At 42.2% G+C, this 21,689-nt stretch overlaps 8 protein-coding genes across 8 annotated transcripts; 3 read left to right on the top strand and 5 right to left on the bottom strand.

The window, feature by feature from the left end:
- Positions 1-148: 148 nt before the first annotated feature.
- On the bottom strand, positions 149-2,758 carry SS1G_06605 (hypothetical protein; the record flags this gene model as incomplete). The annotated part of the gene is made up of 5 exons (XM_001592314.1): positions 149-191; positions 253-896; positions 947-1,119; positions 1,170-1,247; positions 1,300-2,758. The coding sequence occupies 5 exons, from the start codon at positions 2,756-2,758 to the stop codon at positions 149-151; spliced, it is 2,397 nt and encodes a 798-aa protein (XP_001592364.1).
- A 458-nt stretch (positions 2,759-3,216) lies between these two features.
- Positions 3,217-5,230, top strand: SS1G_06604 (hypothetical protein; the record flags this gene model as incomplete). Its single annotated transcript, XM_001592313.1, has 4 exons — positions 3,217-3,951; positions 4,037-4,133; positions 4,609-5,105; positions 5,162-5,230. 4 exons carry the CDS (start codon positions 3,217-3,219, stop codon positions 5,228-5,230), a joined length of 1,398 nt encoding a protein of 465 aa, XP_001592363.1.
- Positions 5,231-5,921: 691 nt separating this feature from the next.
- On the bottom strand, positions 5,922-6,164 carry SS1G_06603 (predicted protein; the record flags this gene model as incomplete). Its single annotated transcript, XM_001592312.1, has 1 exon — positions 5,922-6,164. One exon carries the CDS (start codon positions 6,162-6,164, stop codon positions 5,922-5,924), a length of 243 nt encoding a protein of 80 aa, XP_001592362.1.
- A 1,745-nt stretch (positions 6,165-7,909) lies between these two features.
- Positions 7,910-9,149, top strand: SS1G_06602 (predicted protein; the record flags this gene model as incomplete). The annotated part of the gene is made up of 5 exons (XM_001592311.1): positions 7,910-7,929; positions 8,611-8,682; positions 8,820-8,916; positions 9,014-9,033; positions 9,068-9,149. The coding sequence occupies 5 exons, from the start codon at positions 7,910-7,912 to the stop codon at positions 9,147-9,149; spliced, it is 291 nt and encodes a 96-aa protein (XP_001592361.1).
- A 2,175-nt stretch (positions 9,150-11,324) lies between these two features.
- SS1G_06601 (hypothetical protein) lies at positions 11,325-13,134 on the top strand (the record flags this gene model as incomplete). The annotated part of the gene is made up of 5 exons (XM_001592310.1): positions 11,325-11,447; positions 11,502-11,566; positions 11,629-11,786; positions 11,850-12,276; positions 12,414-13,134. 5 exons carry the CDS (start codon positions 11,325-11,327, stop codon positions 13,132-13,134), a joined length of 1,494 nt encoding a protein of 497 aa, XP_001592360.1.
- Positions 13,135-13,525: 391 nt separating this feature from the next.
- SS1G_06600 (predicted protein) lies at positions 13,526-13,702 on the bottom strand (the record flags this gene model as incomplete). Its single annotated transcript, XM_001592309.1, has 1 exon — positions 13,526-13,702. The coding sequence occupies one exon, from the start codon at positions 13,700-13,702 to the stop codon at positions 13,526-13,528; it is 177 nt and encodes a 58-aa protein (XP_001592359.1).
- A 1,080-nt stretch (positions 13,703-14,782) lies between these two features.
- SS1G_06599 (predicted protein) lies at positions 14,783-15,186 on the bottom strand (the record flags this gene model as incomplete). The annotated part of the gene is made up of 3 exons (XM_001592308.1): positions 14,783-14,890; positions 14,949-14,955; positions 15,137-15,186. 3 exons carry the CDS (start codon positions 15,184-15,186, stop codon positions 14,783-14,785), a joined length of 165 nt encoding a protein of 54 aa, XP_001592358.1.
- A 1,309-nt stretch (positions 15,187-16,495) lies between these two features.
- On the bottom strand, positions 16,496-20,523 carry SS1G_06598 (hypothetical protein; the record flags this gene model as incomplete). Its single annotated transcript, XM_001592307.1, has 2 exons — positions 16,496-17,016; positions 17,073-20,523. 2 exons carry the CDS (start codon positions 20,521-20,523, stop codon positions 16,496-16,498), a joined length of 3,972 nt encoding a protein of 1,323 aa, XP_001592357.1.
- Between the last annotated feature and the right edge of the window lie 1,166 nt (positions 20,524-21,689).

Raw genomic sequence — 21,689 nt, 5'->3', positions numbered from 1 at the left:
CGCGCTAGGGATATACCAGAAGATTCAACACGAGGAAAACGCCAATGCCACCACGCAACGCTATGATTCCACCCGCTCAATGCATAAAATCTGTAGATATATTAAAATTGATAATATGATAACGAAGTTTTCCATGCCTGGTTACTGTTCAAGAACTCAGAGCAAGACATGCATCGACTGCTAGACCAACCCTGAATGCACAATTAGTATAATATGTTTAGGATTTGTCTTCCTTGAGGTTTTGATCCTTACCTTCCCTCTTTTTGAGTAACTACATCGCTAATGATTTCCCTGTCTAAATCTGGAAACATCCCGGCAAGGGTCTCTACAACATTCTCGTGCTCTGCACGTTGTAGGCGATGTGCTTCTGCAGCCTCGGCACTCGCTTGCCTGGCAGCTGCATCTTCGGCTGTCATCCTATTCCTGATCGATTCACGTCCACTAGGCCTTCGCTGTGGGGGTTGAGCCCCCTCCATGCTTACTCGTGGGGATGGAGTCATTCCTGGTGTATTCCCAGGATTGGGAGTCCTTGTGGGCCCACTGTAAGGGGAGGGGTCATCCGAGAACATTCTACCTATAGAGGAAAGCGGCCTTTGAATAGTACGAAGTAGACCGCTCATAGCAGCTTTTTCATCCATACCATCCCCAGCTTCGTATTCGTTTGACGATGTTGACCTTCTAGAAGCTGATGATTCGCCTTCCATGGAATGTCGGCTTGGAGGTGATTTCTCGGAAAGTTGTGTAGGTGGACTGCTTTCGACAGGGCTTGAGGCAATATCTGCTTGATGCTTTTCGGCAATAGCAGATACAGCCGCTTCGACATTCCGTTCGAAGTCCTCGTCGCTTATCGTAAGACTTGTTCGATCCAGATTCTCGATGAATTGGACTGCGCCCATCTTCATAGGCGTTAGTGGTGCAATCCCAAAAAGGACTTGAAATTACATACCAACGACGAAAGATAATATCCTGCCTCTCCTCCCAACTTTTCCTGGTTCCTAAACCTAAGAATATATTGAACATTTGACACAAGATGCTCGGGATTTGCTTGAAGGACAACATAAATCAGAAGAGGCATAAATGAATCTGCCGATGAATCGGTCTTCGAATGCTTAAGTAGCCCTGGTAAATTTAGTAAGAACATCGATTAAAAGGCCAGCATGGGGAGTTACCAAAAATCACTTTGCAGCAGTTGAGAACGCATATTATTTTGTCCCGTGGGGCTCTGTAGGTTTTGATCTTCAATATCTCTATTATCACCATTAGCATTGATATTCATCTTTACATGACTCTCAATCTTACCTTGTTGTGCCAAGATCAGAAAACGTTTTCCGCTGTCGCCAACTGGTGGTATATCTAAATGCTGCTCTTTCACCCAACCATAAATGCTAACTTTCTGAGCAAGAATTTCATCCCTCTCGACATCCTCTTGATGTTGTCCTCTCCGACCGGGACCCATGGGACGATCGGCGCCCCGCCTTCTTGGCTTTAAGCCTGGAATAGGCTGGGGTGGAGGAATTGCTGGAGAAAATGTTTGTGTATATAGCCTGTTCATAACTAATTTCTCCATACCCTCACGCGCATTATCAAACTCTGCATCAGAGACTTCACGCCATACTTCGCATTGAGCCATTTTATTCGTGATAAAAGACAAGAAATCGCTTATTATTTTAACTTGTTCGTGTACCATCCACTGTTTCTTTGCAAACTCCTGTAGGAACGACCGTAGGAACTTCGCTACGGGATCCGCAGTCCTATGCCTCAGTTGTTCTAAAAATCGATGGAAGTCAAAAGGAAGGTCCGGCTCAGGCTCTGGCTCGGGAGGTGGGGGGCGATGTAAGGCAGGGGATAATGGGGTATCTGCAGATGAGTAACGATCATCCTGCATTATGCCAAAGCTATGTATAGAGTCTGCTTTAGGTGGGACAGCTGGGCCGACGTCAGAATCGTTCCTGGTTCGATGGCCTGGTGAAGGAGCAGATGATATTTGCAAATCACCAATACTCTGGCTTAGAACGGCTGCATTTATAGGCTCCAGACTCGATTTGCGAGGTGGATGTTGTACTGGACTGCCAAGAAGCGGGCCAGCAAACTCAAGACGAGGAGACATAACTTCTTCATGCCCTGGGCCCTGTCCATCTTCTGCGAATTGATCCATTATGCTTTTTATTTCTGATCTAGAATCTCCTTCTCGTTCGTCCTCACTCGCAGTGGTTTTTTCGTCAAACCCTGCATCGGATCTCGTAGGTGATCTATCCAACCTCTCCGCGTGTAGATGATGTGTTCCTGCACTCGACGCAGATCTTGATGGAGGTCGAGAGGTGCCAGGTGTCTTGGGGGTAGGATCTAAATACGTTTGGTCAATTGGTGACATGTTCTGCATAGAAACATTCGGGGGTCCGGTTATTATTGGCTTCAAAGTCGCAGTAGAGGATTCCATGTCTGGTATAGATTGCTCGTTGGTGGCGGTCCGTAGTTCGTCCGTACTGTTTCCTTCTGTAATTTTTCTCTTCCCCTTATCTTTTAGTGAATCTAAAGCATCGTCCGTTGTCATAGGAAAATTGTCTACTGCTGGCTCGCTTCTGTCTGCCAACAGTGTCTCCTCTTCAACACCCTGGTCCTTCATATCCTTACTGGTTGGAGAGGCTGGCTCAACGTCGTGAATGCCAGGCTCATCTTTTGGTCTCACCACCGATGTAGGCTCCTGTGATATTCCATCTCGGGGTTCTAAAACTTCTGCCGACTGTCTAGGAGAAGACATACATCCGCGAGCGCCTTTGGTCGGCGTTTGCGAAACTGTAGAATTGGCGGGGTATTCGAGCTTCAATGTTCCGGGTATTTTTGAGTTTCGGAAGGAAGCGTGGTAAAGTCGGACACTGTATCTTTGGAAGTATAATAGGGATAAGACATCAATTCTATTATTTCCTTTTTCACCGGACAAAAAGAAGCAGTCGATTATATTTGGTGGTAAGTTTCCTCGCCCTCGACAGTGAAGCAATTTAGTTGATTCGCTAAAATGACGAGCCGCGGTTGCAGCCAAGCTGTTGGAGATTGAACTTGAAATAAATTTAGAAATTTTGTTTGATCCTTATCAATGTCAATCAATATAAGACTGAACACCAAACAACACCACAACCTTGAAATAATATATTCTATCCACGAAGTACATGGATTTATCACCCTAAGAGTTTCCGAATCGAATAGATTCGCAAATCAGTGATGTGTGGTATTTACGCGTCGATATCCACGCGAGGATTGCAAATTCCAAGTCATGCTTTGAAACATTCCCTTTGCAACAGAGGTCCTGATCACACAGGTTCGGCACAGACAAATTTCACTGCAAGTGATGGAACACCATATTGTTTATCTTTTTTATCAACAGTCTTAGCTTTGAGAGGAGATCACATCACTGCACAACCATTTGATGGTTCAGCTATCATTAACGCACCTGGCCCCAATCCCGGCTCAATCCTTTGCTGGAATGGTGAGGCATGGAAGGTTGGTGGCGAGCTTGTTAATGGTAATGATGGCCAAGTCATATATGACATACTTGTAAAAGCTGTTTCAACAGCCGCCTCGGCCTCAGATGCAACACTAGCTGTGCTTAAGGTCTTACGAGGCATTTCTGGACCATTTGCATTTGTCTTTTGGGATAATGTTCATGGTACTTTATATTGCGGCCGAGATCGCCTTGGTCGCAGATCTCTTCTTTACAATGTTGATAACAAATCCGAAAACATGGGACAATCTGAATATATAGAGTTTGCTAGTACAGCAGATCCTGCTAAAGGCAACTGGAAAGAAATAGAAGCAGATGGCATCTACATATTTTCCTGTAATGATAAGACTAGCCTTTCTTTTTCAAAACCAGATTCTCTTGACCTTTCTATCTCAACATCACCATTGCCATATCAAAGATTTGAGTGGGAGGAGGATTCCGAGGCCGATGCGTCAGTGGGTATTCCTTTTGGTTGTCAAACCTTGACATGTCGGCTGCAATTATGTTATAACAAGACTAATACTAACTCGAAAATCGCAGGCTCCCTCACTCGGCAAGTTCAACAGAACTTTCGAAGACGGAACTCATATTCTCAACCTTGATTCCCCATCAGTGATGTCATTACGGCATCATCTATGTGAGTCTCTGAGACCCAGGGTTCTAACTATTCCTACTCCTCCAAGCATAGGTCACTCTCACAATGTCAGACTGGCAATTTTATTCTCAGGTGGACTTGATTGCACAGTTTTAGCAAGATTAGCACATGATTTACTACCATTAGACCAACAGGTTGATCTACTCAATGTTGCTTTTGAGAATCCGCGTGTTATCAAAGCTGCACAGAACGGGCCGCGGCTGAAGAAAGGGGCGCAACCCCCGCCTCTAGATGCAAACGAAATTTCGAACAATATAGCTTCTCCATATGAGCTCTGCCCTGATAGAGAAACAGGGAGGAAAGCTCATCAAGAGCTTCAAAATATCTGTCTTGGTCGAACATGGCAATTTGTTGCAGTGAGTCAATAATTAAACTATAATTTGGAAGGCAAGAACTGAAGCAAACTAGATAAATATTCCTTACGCGGAGACAATGGAGCACAGAGCTAAAATCGTAGATTTAATTCATCCACATAATACGGAAATGGATTTGTCAATAGCGTTCGCCTTATACTTTGCTTCTCGCGGTATTGGTCTAGCATCGACAAAAGATGACATAGAAGAAATTCTATATACAACGCCCGCACGTGTTCTTCTATCCGGACTTGGCGCAGATGAGTTGTTCGGTGGCTATATACGTCACGCAACAGCATTCAATCGAAGTGGCTTTTCTGCCCTTCTAGATGAACTAGAGTTAGATGTGAATAGACTTGGCAAACGAAATCTTGGTCGAGATGATCGTGTAATTTCATATTGGGGAAGAGAAGCTCGATTCCCATATTTGGATGAAGATTTAGTCAAATGGGCTGTCGAGTCTCCTATATGGGATAAATGTGGTTTTACATCTGGATCTCAAGGCCCTGAAACACCTGATATAGAGCCGGGCAAGAAAGTGTTAAGACTTCTAGCTTATGATTTAGGTATGAAATCAGTTGCTATAGAAAAGAAACGCGCTGTAAGTATCTCCTCCTATCTAATTCCTTCCATTTAAACTATTACTTACACCATCAGATACAATTTGGCGCCCGAACAGCAAAGATGGAAATTGGACGAACGAAAGGAACTACATTAATTTCATAAATTCTTACACTTTCTCATACATTTTCTCCCATCAGAAAAAATCTTTCCCATCAAAATTCCATCCATAGAACAATCATTCCCACTTGTCCTGTTGCGCAATGATGAAAAACCAGATACTGCTGAATCGTTTAGTGTGCCAACGGGAGCTCATTCATACATGATCTTCTTCTCCAGTGTTTAAACTTTTACTTTTTTTTTATGTAGAAGTGGTAACCAGAGAGAGATTTGGAATGCCGTTGGAGATACACACTGGCGTTTATGAAGTAGTAAAGGCAAGCCTGAGCCAACTTTTTGTTTTAACTTTTGATTGTTGTTTAGATTTTTTTGGGAGGATGAGATGGAATGGGTAGAGTTTAGATATTGAATGAATGGAATTTTATGGCATGGACTTGATGTGCTTGGCTAGTGGTTTTTTGGGTGCTTGGGTTCCTATGGGGAAAGGGGAGGGGGTTGTGTGATTAATAATGGTGCTGTATTTTTCAGGAGCTACTATGTAGGTAGGTACCTATATGTCTATCTTCAAGAATGCTTCGCTCGGTACATAAATTATCTTGACTCAAATATCTTAATGTTTCCCCAAAATCTCTATTCCCCCTAATACCATATCAACGTTTCATTCCACCCCTCACCCTTCACCATTCACCCATTCACCCATTCACCATCCCACAAATTAAAAAAAGTACCTCATTTTCTAAATCCGGAAATCATCATCACCCCTCCCCTCATCTCCCTCATCTCCCTCATCTCCCTCATCTCCCTCATCTCCCTCATCTCCCTCATCTCCCTCATCTCCCTCATCTCCCTCATCTCCCTCATCTCCCTCATCTCCCTCATCCCCCTCATCTCCTTCTTCTCCCATTCCCCCCCCTCCTCTCCACATCCTTCCCTCCTCTCCTCCTCTCTCCCTTCCAACCTCCCACCTATCCCCACTCATCTCTTTAAATAATCCAATCCTCAATCTCAACCCCCAACCCTCAACCCTCAACCCTCAACCCCGATCCCTAGTACAACCTCTCATCTACATCTAAAACATAAATAGATTATAATAAAAATTCTAGAATTTACTTGCTTATTATAAGATTATATCATTTGAATTACCATCGAATCTTAATAAAAAATTATATTTTCCTATATATAGATTTTGTTACGAGGTTTGCCGTCTAGATTACGTGGAAGTGCTCTAGGCTCTCGAGGTGGTTTATAACTAGGCGTCAAGCAGGGACTTAAGTAATGACAATGATGCAATTCGTAACTAATAGTAGAGTATACTAAATGATTGATCTTGAGCACGAAGCTCTATACAAAGGAAATTCGTCCTGACTATATAGACCTTCATGCTATGGACCTTCAGGACCCCGAAAGGTCCTGGACCTAAGAATATGTTGGACCTTTATTTTTCGTGCATATTATGTAGGTCCATCACGTGATTGGATCACGTGGTAATGGGCTTGTGGAATCCGACGTAACAGCCTTAACCCATAACTACCAACCAAACGAAACCTTAGGCAGCCGCTGCCTTCAGTACAGTATCGTTACAACTTCATCAATAAAAAAATTACAATATTTTATTATTTAATATTTAAAAAATTATAAATTTACTTATAAAACTAATCATTTGATTAAAATATCTGATATTTAATCTATCTATCTTATTATCTCACTTTAATATTTTATCCACATCAATCAATAAAGCATATAACTACATAACACCAAACGCAATATAGAACTAAAACTCGATTCCAAAACACAATATTCGGGTATTTATGTATTTATCAAGATCTGGATAAGTAATGACTTCATAAAAAAGAGATGCTAGGAGGAAACTTAAAAGGAAGGGGTGATATATTATCACATGTGGTATGGTGGGATGATGGAATGATGGGATAGTTAGTATGTATTTGGTATCATGTGATACAGTATGTTGATGCTTAAATAATGATTTATAGATAATTAGTGTGTGATGATGAGGATGCGGGGAAGGTGTTGTGACGAAGAGTGAGAGAATTCGAAGATAGGGAATAAAATTAAATGTAAGGATTTTCCTTCAGGAAGAAAGAGTGAAGGGATTATATTAATGATCTAGGAAATTGTGGAGTATATTTGCGGAATATGTTTACTATTGCTGTACTTAATCTACCTACTCGAGTAGGTAGAAGGATAAGGAAGGAGGGCGATGAGTAAAGGTACAATGAGATTGGTTGGTGGTGGCATTGTTACTTGGAATAATAGTATCACCATATCAAATCTAGAGACACTGAAAATAGTACAAGCCTGAATATCTCGAGTATCTACAACAACACTAAAGAAATTCTCCCACCATAATATCCCTTAGAATAGATAGATAGTACTGTAACATAAGATCCGGTGATACAAAAAGCTAGTACAAGACTAAAGATATCAAACCCCGAATGAGATCATATGAACAAAACTAAACCTATATCATCAACTATTAACCCCATTTTGAAAAACCAAGTTATGCAATCAATCTTCCCGTCCCTAGGCTTTGGGATTAGATACACAAAATAGATTTAGTGCCACTTGTGTGTTGCGGGACGATCATCTCATCTTTCAGCCTCGGCACGTGCCGTGAAACTTGATGAGATGGCTTCAAGTTTAGGAGAGTGAAAGTGAGATCTATGATAATAGCATAATTGTGATATTATCTAATGCAGTCTCATCATGTGGGGTAAACTTTTGAAGTAAGGAATTGGAGTAGTCCGTCCTTCGACTTGCAGGATGAGATCAAAGAAATAATACTAAGAATTTTGGAGCACTTGATCCAAATCAGAAAGGAGTTGAAAAAAGGGATAGAAGTAAATATACTCCACAAGGTCATAGATAAATCTCGAGCTGATACTTTGTCTAAGCCTTGTACCACTGTAGTACAATCTAAAGGTTGTAACCAATAAGCTCGCACAACAATGAGACCACATCCATTCAACTTGCTTATGGGCGCACGACAAGGTAAATTCCAGGCCCCTCTGTAACCCCTACACATACATGGTAATCCATGAATCTCGTGGGGTTAAAAACTCCTTTTCTATTGATGCCTTATGATTATCGCTTGAGAATCATTTGAAGAGTTTTTCATGACTCGATATTTTTGGTCAGAAACATAATACGTCGTTCAGAATACTCTTATCGCGGCCTATTTCCCTTGAGCACGGTAAAGCGGCTTAAGGATTCCAAAAATGGGAGGACCCGCCATTTAGATCCCTAAGATTGTTGGAATTCGGATATGAGGCAAATGAAGGCGCGTCGATAATGTCGAGGACTCGTGGCAAATGATTAAAATTCAAGTTCACGCGGAACCGCCCGTGTAGAAGAGGCGTAGAATAGATTTCTATGAATGAAACTACTGTAAGTTCCCGTCTCTTAAGCTTCTTTGTCGATGATCTGTGGTGGATATTTTTGAAATTTGACTGTCCCCGGGACGTAGTATTCGCATCGATGTATGTATTCGTACACAAAGATGGTTTAATGTTTCCTAGTAGGTTCGGGCGAACACACCAAATGAAAGATGCGCCGAGGGGGCAGAGTTAGCTCTTATGTTTCAGCTATTCATTTGAGAAAAGAAATCAACCGGTAGAATCCAACGTCTTCTTGGAGCATTATTTATGAATGCATGCATGTTGTACAGTCAGGTTGTCCCTGCTCTGCAAGTAAAAGCCATCGTTCCTATGTTCGTGTGTAGATTATCCAGCCTCAAGACGGTCTGAACGCGACGTTGTTCAAGGGCAATGCAATTAGATGCACCATGATTCTTCAAATATGGAATTATAGAAGTTCTGGAAAGCGTTTTGGTAAGTTTAGTTTCAAATAAAAGTTAAAATCAAGTCATCATCCACCGTTCATCGATATTGTCTGTGCTGTATTGACCTTTTACGGAGTAGACTCTTGGACCAACGAGATCCACTGATAAAGCTAATTGAATCCATTGATTTCCGAATAAAGGGCCCACACATTTCCCACTTATAAATGCAACTTGTCAGCAATTATAGATATCGGCTGGACTAGACCAATTTAGAAGGACTGCTATCATCTCGGGATGTTGCTAGAGATATCTCTTTCATCATTTCTGAGGGGATTCAAGAAGGATGATGGATCATATACCTACCGGCACTACCTACTTTTGTAGAGGTATTGAGGCTTTAAATCTGGATTGCTGACTTTTGTACGGTATATATATAGTAAATCCTCACTTACAACTTTTTAGAAGCAGTGAGCCTCGCTTCTATCAGTCGTGGAACCATAAAGCTGTAAGAATCAGTGAGATGTGTAGTAGTGGGTAGTTGTGTAGTTGTGCAACAAGGCACAAGAGTATCTAGTATCTAGGTACCTAGGTCTAGTGGTAGTAGGTGAGGTTGAATGGATCATATCCGATTCGCTGATTCAACTTTGATCTACAGCCTTTTCTTCCTCTCACGTCTTTTTCAAACTTCATAGTATATACTCGAGTACCAACCCAAATGTTCCATTTATTCATTCACATCAGATCAATCCCCCAGAAAGCTTCCCCATTCATCCACAAATCATGTTCTTGTCTCGTTAAAAACATGTGAACCTTTAATGGCCTTGACTAGATTAAGATCTTGGCACATGTTCTTCAAGGCTGATAGTTCCCCTTAGTTTGATTTGCTCCCGATATGTTGGCGAGCCACACATATTTTAGAAGTAAAAGACATTTCGAAGTCAATTTCCACGAGGGGGAATACCAAAAATGAACCAATCAGAATGGATACCAACAGTCGAATCTTCTTATCTAAAGCTAACTATAAAAGGAAACTACTTCAATTATCCCTGTACTTAATTGATGAGCTTTGATAGGCTAGAAGCGCGTAATTTGACCTTTCCTATCTCTACCTTTTTGCTCTTTTTTTGAAGGGCAGGCTGAAAATGGATTGCTACACAAGGAGGAGTGTTGACCAAGAAATCATTTCTTTCTTCTCTTTCTTGGGTTATGTGATAGAAGGGAGAAAAGAAGATAGATAACAGCTGACATAGAAAACATTGCAAGAAGTGATTTGATTTGAAGCAAAGATGGGAAAATTCAAGTTAATTTTCAACATCACTTTCAATATCGGAATTCGATCCATATGCAGGAATTCCAAAACCCAATGGAGAAAGGTACCGGTATCTTTTATAGTGTTTTATCTAAGAAAGGTTAAGAATAAAGGTTCGGATAGATAGCCCGAACAAATAGACCAACCGTTGGTCCTTGTTGGCCATTCATTTGAAATATGAAAGATGAAGGGAAAGACGAATCAGATCTCTATTCGAAGCTTTTAGTGCTTTTAGTGCTTCTGGTGTTTACTTATCTCTGGGCTGACATTCATCCTTTATTTACTTTAATAACCGTTCCTTGTCATGATACACATCACATCCACATCTACATCCCTATCTGCAAGCACAGCCAGGCTACAGTGAGGGCAAGGTGGTATGTAAGCATCGCATGGCATACATACCTAGCATTGCATGTCATGATCAATGGCCGGCTTGTGGCTTGTTTGACCTGAATGCATAAAACTACTTCACTTCCCCCCCCTCAATCTTTTTTCCGTTGTTGTGCTTCCAGAGGTGTCAGATAGATACCTAGTGACTTGAGTTTTATCTGTGATTTAACAACATCAATAAATCACTTCATTCATTTCATTTCGCATTCACCAACACCTTTATATTAAGGCGGAATAATAAAGTCACCCACAAGGTTCCTCCTACACGAGCCTCACTTTTCCAATTGCAACTATTCAGATAATTTCCTCAATATAATTAATTCTCTTCCCGACCTCGCCCGTTATCTCATCCCATCTTCAATTCCTAAATCCCACAGCCCTATTCATAGCCCAGTACTCCATCCGACCTCGGCCATCTCTCGATAATACTTTTTACTATCTACAACATTCCTCCTCTCCCCTTGCAACCTCTTCCAATTCGACAACCTTCGATCTGTGAGCTTCTTAGCTTATGAGCTTTCCTTGCTAGCAACTACAATTAACACTCTTTTCTTCTGACGATCTATTACTTTGAGGTCAAAGCAACTACACCTTGCTTGCTGAAATAAAGTTTACCATTGGACTGAGGTCAAATATTAAACATGTCCTTAATCGTCGATGGCGTCGATCTTGACGCTCTCAACTACACAATTCATGTTCCCTACAATGGTACCAATGCAGCTGGAGGTAATTCCTTAACTGAGGATCTCAACATATTTTATGATGTAAGTTTTACGCACAACATCCCTCAAATTGCCGAAAACTAACTCGTTCGACAGGCTGGTGATATTGCCTGGATGATCACTTCTACTGCATTGGTCTTGCTTATGATTCCTGGTGTTGGGTATGTACTTGAAGAAAACATGGATATCTGTACTACAGAGACTAATCTTTTGATCTTCATAGTTTCTTCTATTCCGGTCTGGCTCGAAGAAAGTCTGCTCTGTCATTGATTTGGCTTTCAATCATGGCTACTGCAGTTGTTTCTTTCCAATGGTTCTTCTGGGGCTACTCTCTTGCATTCTCTCACACCGCTGGAAAATACATTGGTGATTTGGAAAATAGTGAGTACAACCTCTTCTAGAACATTGCACAACAGTAGGCACTAACCACTTAAATCTTCATAGTTGGCTTCCGAAATGTCCTTGCAGCACCATCAGTGGGTTCCTCCAAAATTCCTGATCTCATGTTCGCCGTCTATCAGGGTATGTTCGCCGCCATCACTGTAGCTCTTGCAGTTGGTGCTGTCGCAGAACGTGGTCGCATGCTTCCAACCATTGTTTTTATGTTCGTTTGGTCAACCATCATCTATGATCCAATTGCTTGCTGGACTTGGAATTCCTCCGGATGGGTCTTCAAAATGGGTGGTCTCGACTTTGCTGGTGGTACTCCTGTGCATATTTCTTCGGGTTGTGCAGCTCTCGCATACAGTATCATGTTGGGCAAACGTCGTGGACATGGTACTCACGAATTGAATTACCGCCCACACAACGTCACACACATTGTCATTGGAACTGTTTTCCTATGGGTTGGATGGTTCGGTTTCAATGCTGGGTATGTTTTATCTAACTTCTTTTGCTTGACTTACTTTTGTGTGATGAAACATGTAACTTTACGTAATGTTTCATTGCAGATCATTTGGAGAGCCACACTTTTTTCACCGAAATAAAGCTAACTGTAGTGTTCTTTAGTTCTGCTCTTGCAGCTAACATGCGTGCTATTATGGCCGCGGTCGTCACAAACTTGGCTGCCTGTGTCGGTGGTATCACATGGTGTGTCCTCGATTATCGTCTTGAACGCAAATGGTCCACTGTCGGTTTCTGCTCTGGTGTTATTGCTGGTCTCGTTGCTATTACACCAGGATCTGGTTTCGTTCCTGCCTGGGCTGCCGTCATTTATGGTGTTGTCGGAGCCGCCGGTGCTAACTATGCCACCAAACTCAAGTTTGTTCTTGGAGTCGATGATGCTCTTGATATCTTCGCTGAACACGCCGTTGGTGGAGTCATCGGTAATATCCTCACTGCTTTCTTCGCCGCCGATTACATAGCTCATCTTGATGGTTTCACTGAGATCCCAGGTGGATGGCTTAACCGAAATTGGGTTCAACTCGGATATCAACTTGCTGATTCTGTTTCCGGTGGTGTTTACGCTTTTGGAGGAACATGCATTATCCTCTTTGTCATGAACCTTATCCCCGGTCTTTCTCTCCGCGCTACCGAAGAAGCTGAAATCCTCGGTATCGACGACGCCGAGATTGGCGAGTTCGCTTATGATTATGTTGAGCTTACTCGTGAGGTCTTGAACGACGTGTCAGAAACTGGAAGTAAATACTCTGGTCACGAAAATGCCGCTACACCTTCACCTCGTCAGGAAAAAGAAGCAAGACATTCGGCTCAAGATATGGAAGCCTAAAATTTTAGATCCTTAATTTGGATTTTTCGTCGCTCGTGTTTTCTTTTTTTTGTCTTTGTCTTTTGAGAGACTTACAGCGCCGATTCCGCGTAGACAATTAATGGTCTTGATCAATATCTTTGATTCTTGGTCCGTAATTTATTTCGTTTTTTTTGTTTACCTAGGTATTACTTAGTTTTTTATGATTACACAAAAAAATTCAAATTCAAATTCAAATACCTTTGATACATCTTTGTGAAGTGCTGTTGATACCACGGTAGTAACATGCTATGTTTCTTTTGCTTTCCTTCACTTGCACTTGGGTTATCAATATAAGAAATAACTTCAGATCAGGTGTAAGGTGACGGAGTATAGGCTAGATCAGATATATAACCCTTAAAACCAAAACCTATCAAACTTCTTCCCTATCACCCCACTTCCCCATCCCTCGCCCCTCGCGCTTCCCCCTCACCCCTTCCCCCTCCTTTTCCCCTAACCCCCTCTCAAACTCCTCATCCAACCTCCTCAAATCGACCTCCCTCCCCTCATACAACCCTCCAAGCACCCCCACCCCCACCACAAAAACCATCCCCCCAAAACCTGCATCCCCACCACCGCCCCCCTCCCAAACCCCGCACAATCACAAACCGCACACCCCAGCCCCCATCACCACCATCGAAAACCCTCCACACTAACAAGTCCAACCGTTGCTCCCGGCCCATATACCCCATCGAAACAAAAACTTCATACAAGAGGACTATAAAAAAACACCAGGAGAATCTTTGGGACTATTAAAAGTAGTATAACTAACCCCCTATACTAAAACCAAGGATGATATATATATCCGCCGAAACCGAGAATACTTATTTATTTTTCTTCTCTTTTTTCTTTTCTTTCTTTCTGCAGATGCAGTTCACGAGATTCATCACTAGGAGGATGTGATATCTAGAATGAGGAAGATAAGATAACGGGGATATCTAAAGTGCCATATGCATAGAGCTACCTGTGCGGATGTTTTTTTTCCCCCCAGACACGAGATTATCGATTATTAATGATAGCTTACTGGCGCTTATAATGGATGGATGAATGCAATTTGGGAAATGAATTGACAGATTTAAAGTCCTAGAGGAGAAAATGGGGTACTAGTGCGTATGTCTAGATACCTATCTTAGGTCGTATTTGCGTATGGATGATGAACTCGTCATGGTATTATGGCGTGTTTTTTTGTGATTAGATTAGAATTTTGGATGGGTTTTCTATCTGTTATGTGTAGACGGGAGAGCATGATGAAGAGTGGGAGAATAGTATTTACTTACTTATTCTATAGATAGTGTGGAAAGAGACGGTGAGATTATTATTCGAAGCGAGTAGAGAGAGAAAGAAGATAACTAAATATGCAAGTAGGAGAACCAGTTGGTTATAGCTATCATGGTAGAGATGAGAACTTGAACAGGACCTCTTTTTTTATCGAGATGATCGGCTGATCCTTCGAGTGCTGCGGCTGCAGAGGTGGGATATTCATCTCCTACGTACGCCTATGCCTGCGATATCTCGGGCGATGGTGAGGAACTAGAGTATATTATGGAAGGGATGGATTTGGAATGCGAGAGTAGAGAGTAGAGAGGAGAGAGCCGATTATGGCCAGAGAGGATATAAATAACATATTACCTTATTTTCTAGAGAATTTATCAGAGGTATAGTATAACCCAGTTCCAATACCTGTAACGGAGCCAATGAGAAGGGCGTTCATTAAATTAGAAATTTGAGTTTGTTTGTACTGTGGAAGTGTAGATTTTGGTTCCTAGGAGGTACTTGAATATTACATTTGTACTTACTTGATGTCTGTTATTGATATATATATATATATATATATATATATACAGTATTTCATAAAATATTATGATATTCAAGGACTTCTAGAAATTTATTAGACACTGCTGGTATCCATCTGAATAATTCGCTATTGCCTAGTATTACTATCAATACTATTCTCGAGTACTACCTTGTAGATAACAAAACTCACAGATCCCGAAATCGTCCATATAGATCCAGCTCTAGAGTTGGTAGACTCATTATCTGATTCTAAGATTACATCTCTTAACTCTCCCATCAAATGATCGTCACATCTTTCTCTCCGACAATATCTTGTGAACCAGCCATTATCAAAAATATCCTCACGATTATTTCAGTCCCCCATAATCTCATCCCGGCTTCCCATTCAATCCCAAATCTCGCGAATCTTCACAGGAACTAACTATCCAACAAAACTTCACTTAAAGTCGACTGATGCCCTTCTCCTTCTTCTTCACTCTCACCTTCCCTTCAATCTAAATCTAAATCTAAATCAAAAAGAAAAAATTCCCTCCAAATCTACATGAAATATACTCATCATAAAGATCGATAACCCCTCTCCACCCCACCTCAAAAAAAATCCCCTCCCATATCTAAAGTCTCTACATCCACATCCACAATCCAATCCCACAATATACCCACCCGAGTATATTCAAAAAAAAAAATCATTTCCAAGTTCATAAAAGGATGTTACCAAAAATAAATAAACTAGATCCATCGATCCATCGCCTTCGCAGTATAAAAGAGTGGGGCTCTACTCCTAGACGTGGACACCAAGAGTCCGAATAGTGTCCGACGCATCTTGTATTCGGTATACGTATTTCCGTTTTGGGAATATTATACCCAGTATAGTAAGGATATTTCAAGATGGATTATCATGACATGTATGTGTGAGGTGTAGAAACGGGGATTGAAGGAAACTATTGTAACAGCACCGCCATAACGGCAGTATTATTTCTTTCCATTATTTTGTTGATGTATCCCTACAGTCACTACTCCCTGCCACTCCTTCCACCACAGTATCTATACTTCCCAATAGACACCCATCACCACCAGTCTCATGCCACCTGTACCCCGTCCCCCTAAAACCAATCTCGACTTGTCCTTTGATTATATGCATGTATTTACACTCACTCATCCATAAAACAGCTCGGATCAACCTCCGACTTCTTCTCCAGATCAGCCCCTCAATATCAACGCGGCACTACATCCACATTCACACAATCAAATAGACGTCAAAATAGTCCCAGCTTCCCATAAACACATATATGCTAAGAAAAACACCAACTCCCAACTCATCGCTGATGAAAAATTCTCGTGTTTATGTATATCCCTCATGCAATTCCGATTCGACCATTGTGCCAAACCCAATCCCCCCCAAAGACGCTTCATGTACTGCGCTTTTCCCGAACGACCAAAAGAATGATATTGACAAATGCAAATACAAAGGAAAGATTTTTCCGTTCGAAAAGTAGAAGAAAGGTATCGTAACCGCAGAGAGGAATAGTCAAAGGCAAGTACTCATCGGAACTCAATTCATAAAACTTCCCCTAGCACTGGACTGAGAGCTTCCACTATCGCTTGGTGTTTGTGGTTCAATGGAAACTTGGTTCTTAATCGCAACAATCCATTCATGTTGCAAAAGCTCCGGCGCCGAAGCACGTTTTTTGGGGTCTCTAATGAAGCATTTCTTAATGAAATCAATACCTTGTGGACTGAGTTGATCTGGTGATGGCATTTGAGGAGGGTTGCCTTGGGCAATATTGTACATGATGGCCCATTCGTTGTCGAGAGACGTCCAGGGACGGCGACCTGTAGCCATTTCAAGAATAACGCAGCCGAGTGACCAGATATCGACTGAACCAGCTCGTCCTGGATTCTCTCCTTTGATTACTTCAGGTGACATGTACATAGGGGTACCAGTCATGGATTTATTTCTGTTGGCGAGGGTAGCCGTAGTCGCGGCAACGAGGGTTTTACCTTGACGAGCAATAACCTTTGCGGCACCAAAATCCACATATTTGATCACGCCGTTGTGATCAAGGAGAATATCTATGGCCAAGATTAGATAAATGATCGTGATTTGAAGGCGGCGGGAGAAAACTTACTTTCTGGTTTAATGTCACGATGAACAATACCGCTTTCGTGAAGATATGCCAAACCTTCCAGAAGTTGCAAAGCATATACCATTATAACCTGTTCATCCTCGATTCTCCCATGCTCCAAAAGACCTGCAAGTGACCCACCAGAACAGTACTCCATGAAAATATAGACTTTGTCGCGATGAACTTCGATACCGTGATATGAAACGACGTTGGGATGATCGAGAACCTCCAAGACGTGCATCTCATCTGATATTTGAGCGGCAATTGTGGGAATAAGATTAGGGTCTTGCAAACGAATTTCTTTCACAGCCATAAGATGACCCGAGTCCAGATTGATCGCAGCGTACACTGATCCAAAGGTACCGCCACCAACGAAATTTCCTTGTTGCCAGCGCATATTGATATTGGATGGAGAAGCAGAGAGATGTGTGAGAGATCGATCTGCTTCATTATTCTCTTCAAGAACTCTGCCAAGGGCTTGCCTTTCTGCCTCTATGACCTTTCGTTCTTCATCAAGATCAGCTATCAATTCAAGGCGTTGGTTAAGAACAAATGCCGCCGATTCCTCATCGTCAGCCATTGCCCTAATGTCCATCTTCCTAAACTGGCCATTCAATGTTTCCACCCGCTGTTTCTCTGCTTGAGCGGCCAGGTTTGATTTTGCGCCCATGATATCGAAATGTGAAATCAATAGAGACATACATCCCGAGACTTTCGATCGAAGCCTTGTATACTCGTCTTCTCCGAGCGCTAATATATGCTGACCTTGGGTCATACCCATGGCAAATTCAAGTGCAAGAACCGCCCATCTGAAAGTTTTACGATCAGTCGGAACACAGTCATCGCAAATGAAGCTCACCCAATCCAGGGCAATCTTTGTGAGCTTGATGTTGTTCATTTGTTTTCGGTTTCGATCCATGTAAGGTAAAGATCTTTGACCAAACTCAGTAGCGAAAATGAAACAGGTTTGGATAAGTTCTTGACATTCCAGCCCTTGTGTTTGTTTTCGGACAATTTCTACACTGTCCATGATCAGATTCGATAATTTATACACGACTTTCTTAATGTCAGTCAATTTGATGTGAACTTTCTTGAGATGTGATCTTTGTTCAACCACCATATCTAGATGTAAGCCGATGGAGTCTAAGAATGCCAAACGAGCATTTGATAATCTGGCTTGTGACCCATCTGCGATAAGTCTAAGATGTCCCACTTTCAAATCGATGTTGATGTTTATCAAAGCCGAATCAACTTGACGACCATCCCATCCTATTGGGACTTCGGGGCGAAGAACTAATATGTAAGGGTTGCTAGTATCTTCTTGTACATCTTCGGTGTGATAGCAAGTCCCTAGGATGGATTGGATGTCCTGAGGTCGGTTGTACAAAGAAGGAGAGGCTATGAGGAAAATACCATCGTGCTCGATGCTCGCAGTATAAACTAAAAAGTGACCAGTTTCAATAAGTCTCGAGTACAGTTCTTGCAAGCCACTCTGCTTCATAGCAATGCTGAAATCCGTCGAGTTTTCGAAACGATCACTCAGAACCCTGGAGAATCGTTGTAACATACGCTGTCGCACACGAACGGAGTCTAGACTTTGCTTATAACGCTTTGTCATCTCGGCAGCTGTTTCCTTTGGTTTTCTCACCATTTCTTTTTCAAAAGTGGTATTCAGACGAAAGAAGGCCTTGTGGGTCAGAGAACTAAACTGCTCGGCAACCTCAACATCACCACCTTGTAGATGTCGTCCGATCTCATTAGAAAAGTCCCATTCTTGCTCAAGAACTTCCGCTTCTTTGAAAGTGTTTTTGTTTCCACCAAGTTTCCAATTGAGCATCTTGAAGTAAAACTTGAGCGCATCCAGGACTACCTGATCAAAAGACTCATCAATACAAGGTGGTAAATCCCACCCAGGCTCAGGATTTGATATGGTTAGGTACTCCTGCTTAATCAGTATGGCAAGTTTGAGTAATATTCTGAACTGTGAAATCATTTGCTCAGCCATCATGGCGTTTTGTTGAGTGGAATCTCGCATCTTTTTGGCATACTGTAGCCGAACCTTGATGATCTCTTCGATAAGGCGTGAAGGAAAGTTTATGAGTGTGAGTAATTCTTCGATGTAAGGAGGTAAATGACGTTTAGCGAACCCCTCTGAGTTCTCAATAAGTGTATTCTTAGCTTTCATGATGACCTCAGAGACACCGAGAAGTATGCTTTTATCACCCTGCAAAGATCTCAACCCATCCTCCTTGAGCAACCTATCAATGAACGATGATTCGTCGGAAAGTCCATGCCCTGAGGGCGAGCGCTGTCTCACTTTGTTAAAGTCGAGTTCCGGATTCCCTACCCAGTTTTGTAGGATAGCAAGCTCAATGTTGATGAGTTCGGTAGTATTATGCCATGATATGACAGCATCGCAAGTGGCAGCGAATTGCGTCGACGCCGCCAATTTGTTCGCCATTTCTAAGCCAGTGCGAGATGGGTATAGACTTTCACACTTCTCAATTTTCGCGACTATGTCCCTTACTTGATCGATGGGTGACTTTCCAGCCTCACTCTCACCTTGGACCTGAAATTTAATAATCTCCTCCAAGACGGTATCGAGATTAGCCCTTGTATCTTCTAGTATCCGTCGTTGGGCTCCTAAACTTCTTCCGCATATTTTCGATCGTATCCCGAGCCAGATCTCAGTTCCAATATTCTCTGCTTTATTTTCTGAATTGCCAATCAGACGTTTCTTCTCCTGCCTGACCACGTCTCCCGTCAGTACAGAGGCTAACATCCCATGCCATTCCAGACGTTCTCTGTTTGCGGGATCTTTCAAATCTTCTGCTGTCGGTTGTATGTCATCATTGTTGTAGAAAAGTACGGTCTCTTGGTCGAATGGGTCGGCATCGAATTGTAGCTCTGATGGTGATTCCTCCTCGGTATCTGATCCTGTTCCATATCCAAGACTTGGGGTATAAGGTTCAAAATATTCGAACGGCTCATTTTGCCTTAACCGTTGTACGTAAGCCCTTTCTTGCGCACGATATGCGCCACTGGGATCCTGTCTATTAAATCTTGAGGAGGTTGAGCCAGATCGATGGCGATCCGAGATTGACATGTATGGAGCCTGTGGAGGTCTGCGCGCAGGCGCGTACGTACTCGAAGGAGTTCGGGCTGGTGCCGTGGGCCTTTGAGATCTGGCCGTTGCGCCATTCAATGGAGTTTGTTGTGGGTTACTGAAGGCAGTTTCGCGACCATATATTGCACCATTTGTTTCCGGATTGCTGCCTCGACTTCGTATGCTTGAATTCATACTATTCATTTGAGGCCGAGGGTCGATGGGAAGAAAGGCATCGGGATGCACATCGTGTGCAGCATCAGGGCTTAAATGTTGAACAAAGTCTTGTGAATCTGCAGAGGAGCCTGAGCCTGCGGAATCGCTGGTTTCAATATGTGGACGCTCCATGATCACCGAAGATTTCAATGATTCAAATCTTTGACCGTCGTCCCCGTGTGTAAAGCGTACAGCACGAGGTGAAATCTCCGAGCTCATGACCAACAGTTGCACTGAGTTTTTATTAGAAAAGTCAGATGTTGCGGCTGCCAAAAGTAATTAGAACTTTGTCTAGCGTCGATAGGAAGTCATCCTGGTAGTGATAAAGCAGGGGGTGTGTGACAGTGCAGTCCATATGGAGTTAGGTGAAGTGAAGTGGTACGGAGTGCTGGTTCTAGCAGGTGTCAGTCCTAGAACCTTAATTTCGAGGAAGAAGAAGAAAAAGAATCCAATGTTTTGAGAGATTATTTAAAAGCACAGATCCCGGGGAGATATAGAGGAAAAAGGCGAATCGAGGGGAAAATGTAGGTGCAGGAGTAGTAGCGTCTGGGTGGGCAGATGGATATTATTTGGTAGATAGGAATTATAGGATGGATGTAAAAGATAATTTATTACTACTTACTAAGTTACTAATAAGTATGTATGCACTGTGCAGGCATTGAAAAGCTTCGAGAGAAAAGATGTGAAGGGTAGGTAACTATTTCTGCTAGGTACTACTCGCTAGGGTATAGTAAGCTCAGGTAACAGAATGTGATTGATTTATTGATTGGTACACAATCGACGATTATTAAAAGCCCGATTAAAGACAAAATTATCCGATTTTGATTTATGGATAACAATTTCGTGAATGAAATATGGATCGTGAACGGATCGAATTCAGAATTTACGGAGTGCTGTACCTAGGCACATGGTACTAGACCTAGTAGACTACCACTACGAGAGCATTGGGTACGATTTTATTTGCTGATCGACACCCGAATACCGAAGTGAATGATTTGAGTTAAAGTACCAAGGTCGATACTAGGTACCTACTACCTACTACCTACTACCTACTACCTACTACCTACTACCTACTACCTAGGTCGTTAGTCAAATACTCAGTACTTAATAGAGAGATAATTTCAAATACTATTTTCTACTACTTGGTACCTATGTAGCGTCTAGTAGATAGTAGAGACTAGATAAATATTCTTTGTCTTTTCTCTATCAAATCCTTCTCTACCCGTTCTACCTCCGTACTCTACTCTACCAAAAATATGGACCACCACCCCAAAACAAATCAACCCCGCGACATCCTG

This window comes from Sclerotinia sclerotiorum, genomic scaffold (assembly GCF_000146945.2).
Source record: "Sclerotinia sclerotiorum 1980 UF-70 scaffold_8 genomic scaffold, whole genome shotgun sequence".
NCBI lineage: Eukaryota > Fungi > Ascomycota > Leotiomycetes > Helotiales > Sclerotiniaceae > Sclerotinia > Sclerotinia sclerotiorum.
This window is presented reverse-complemented; position numbering and strand designations above follow the sequence as displayed.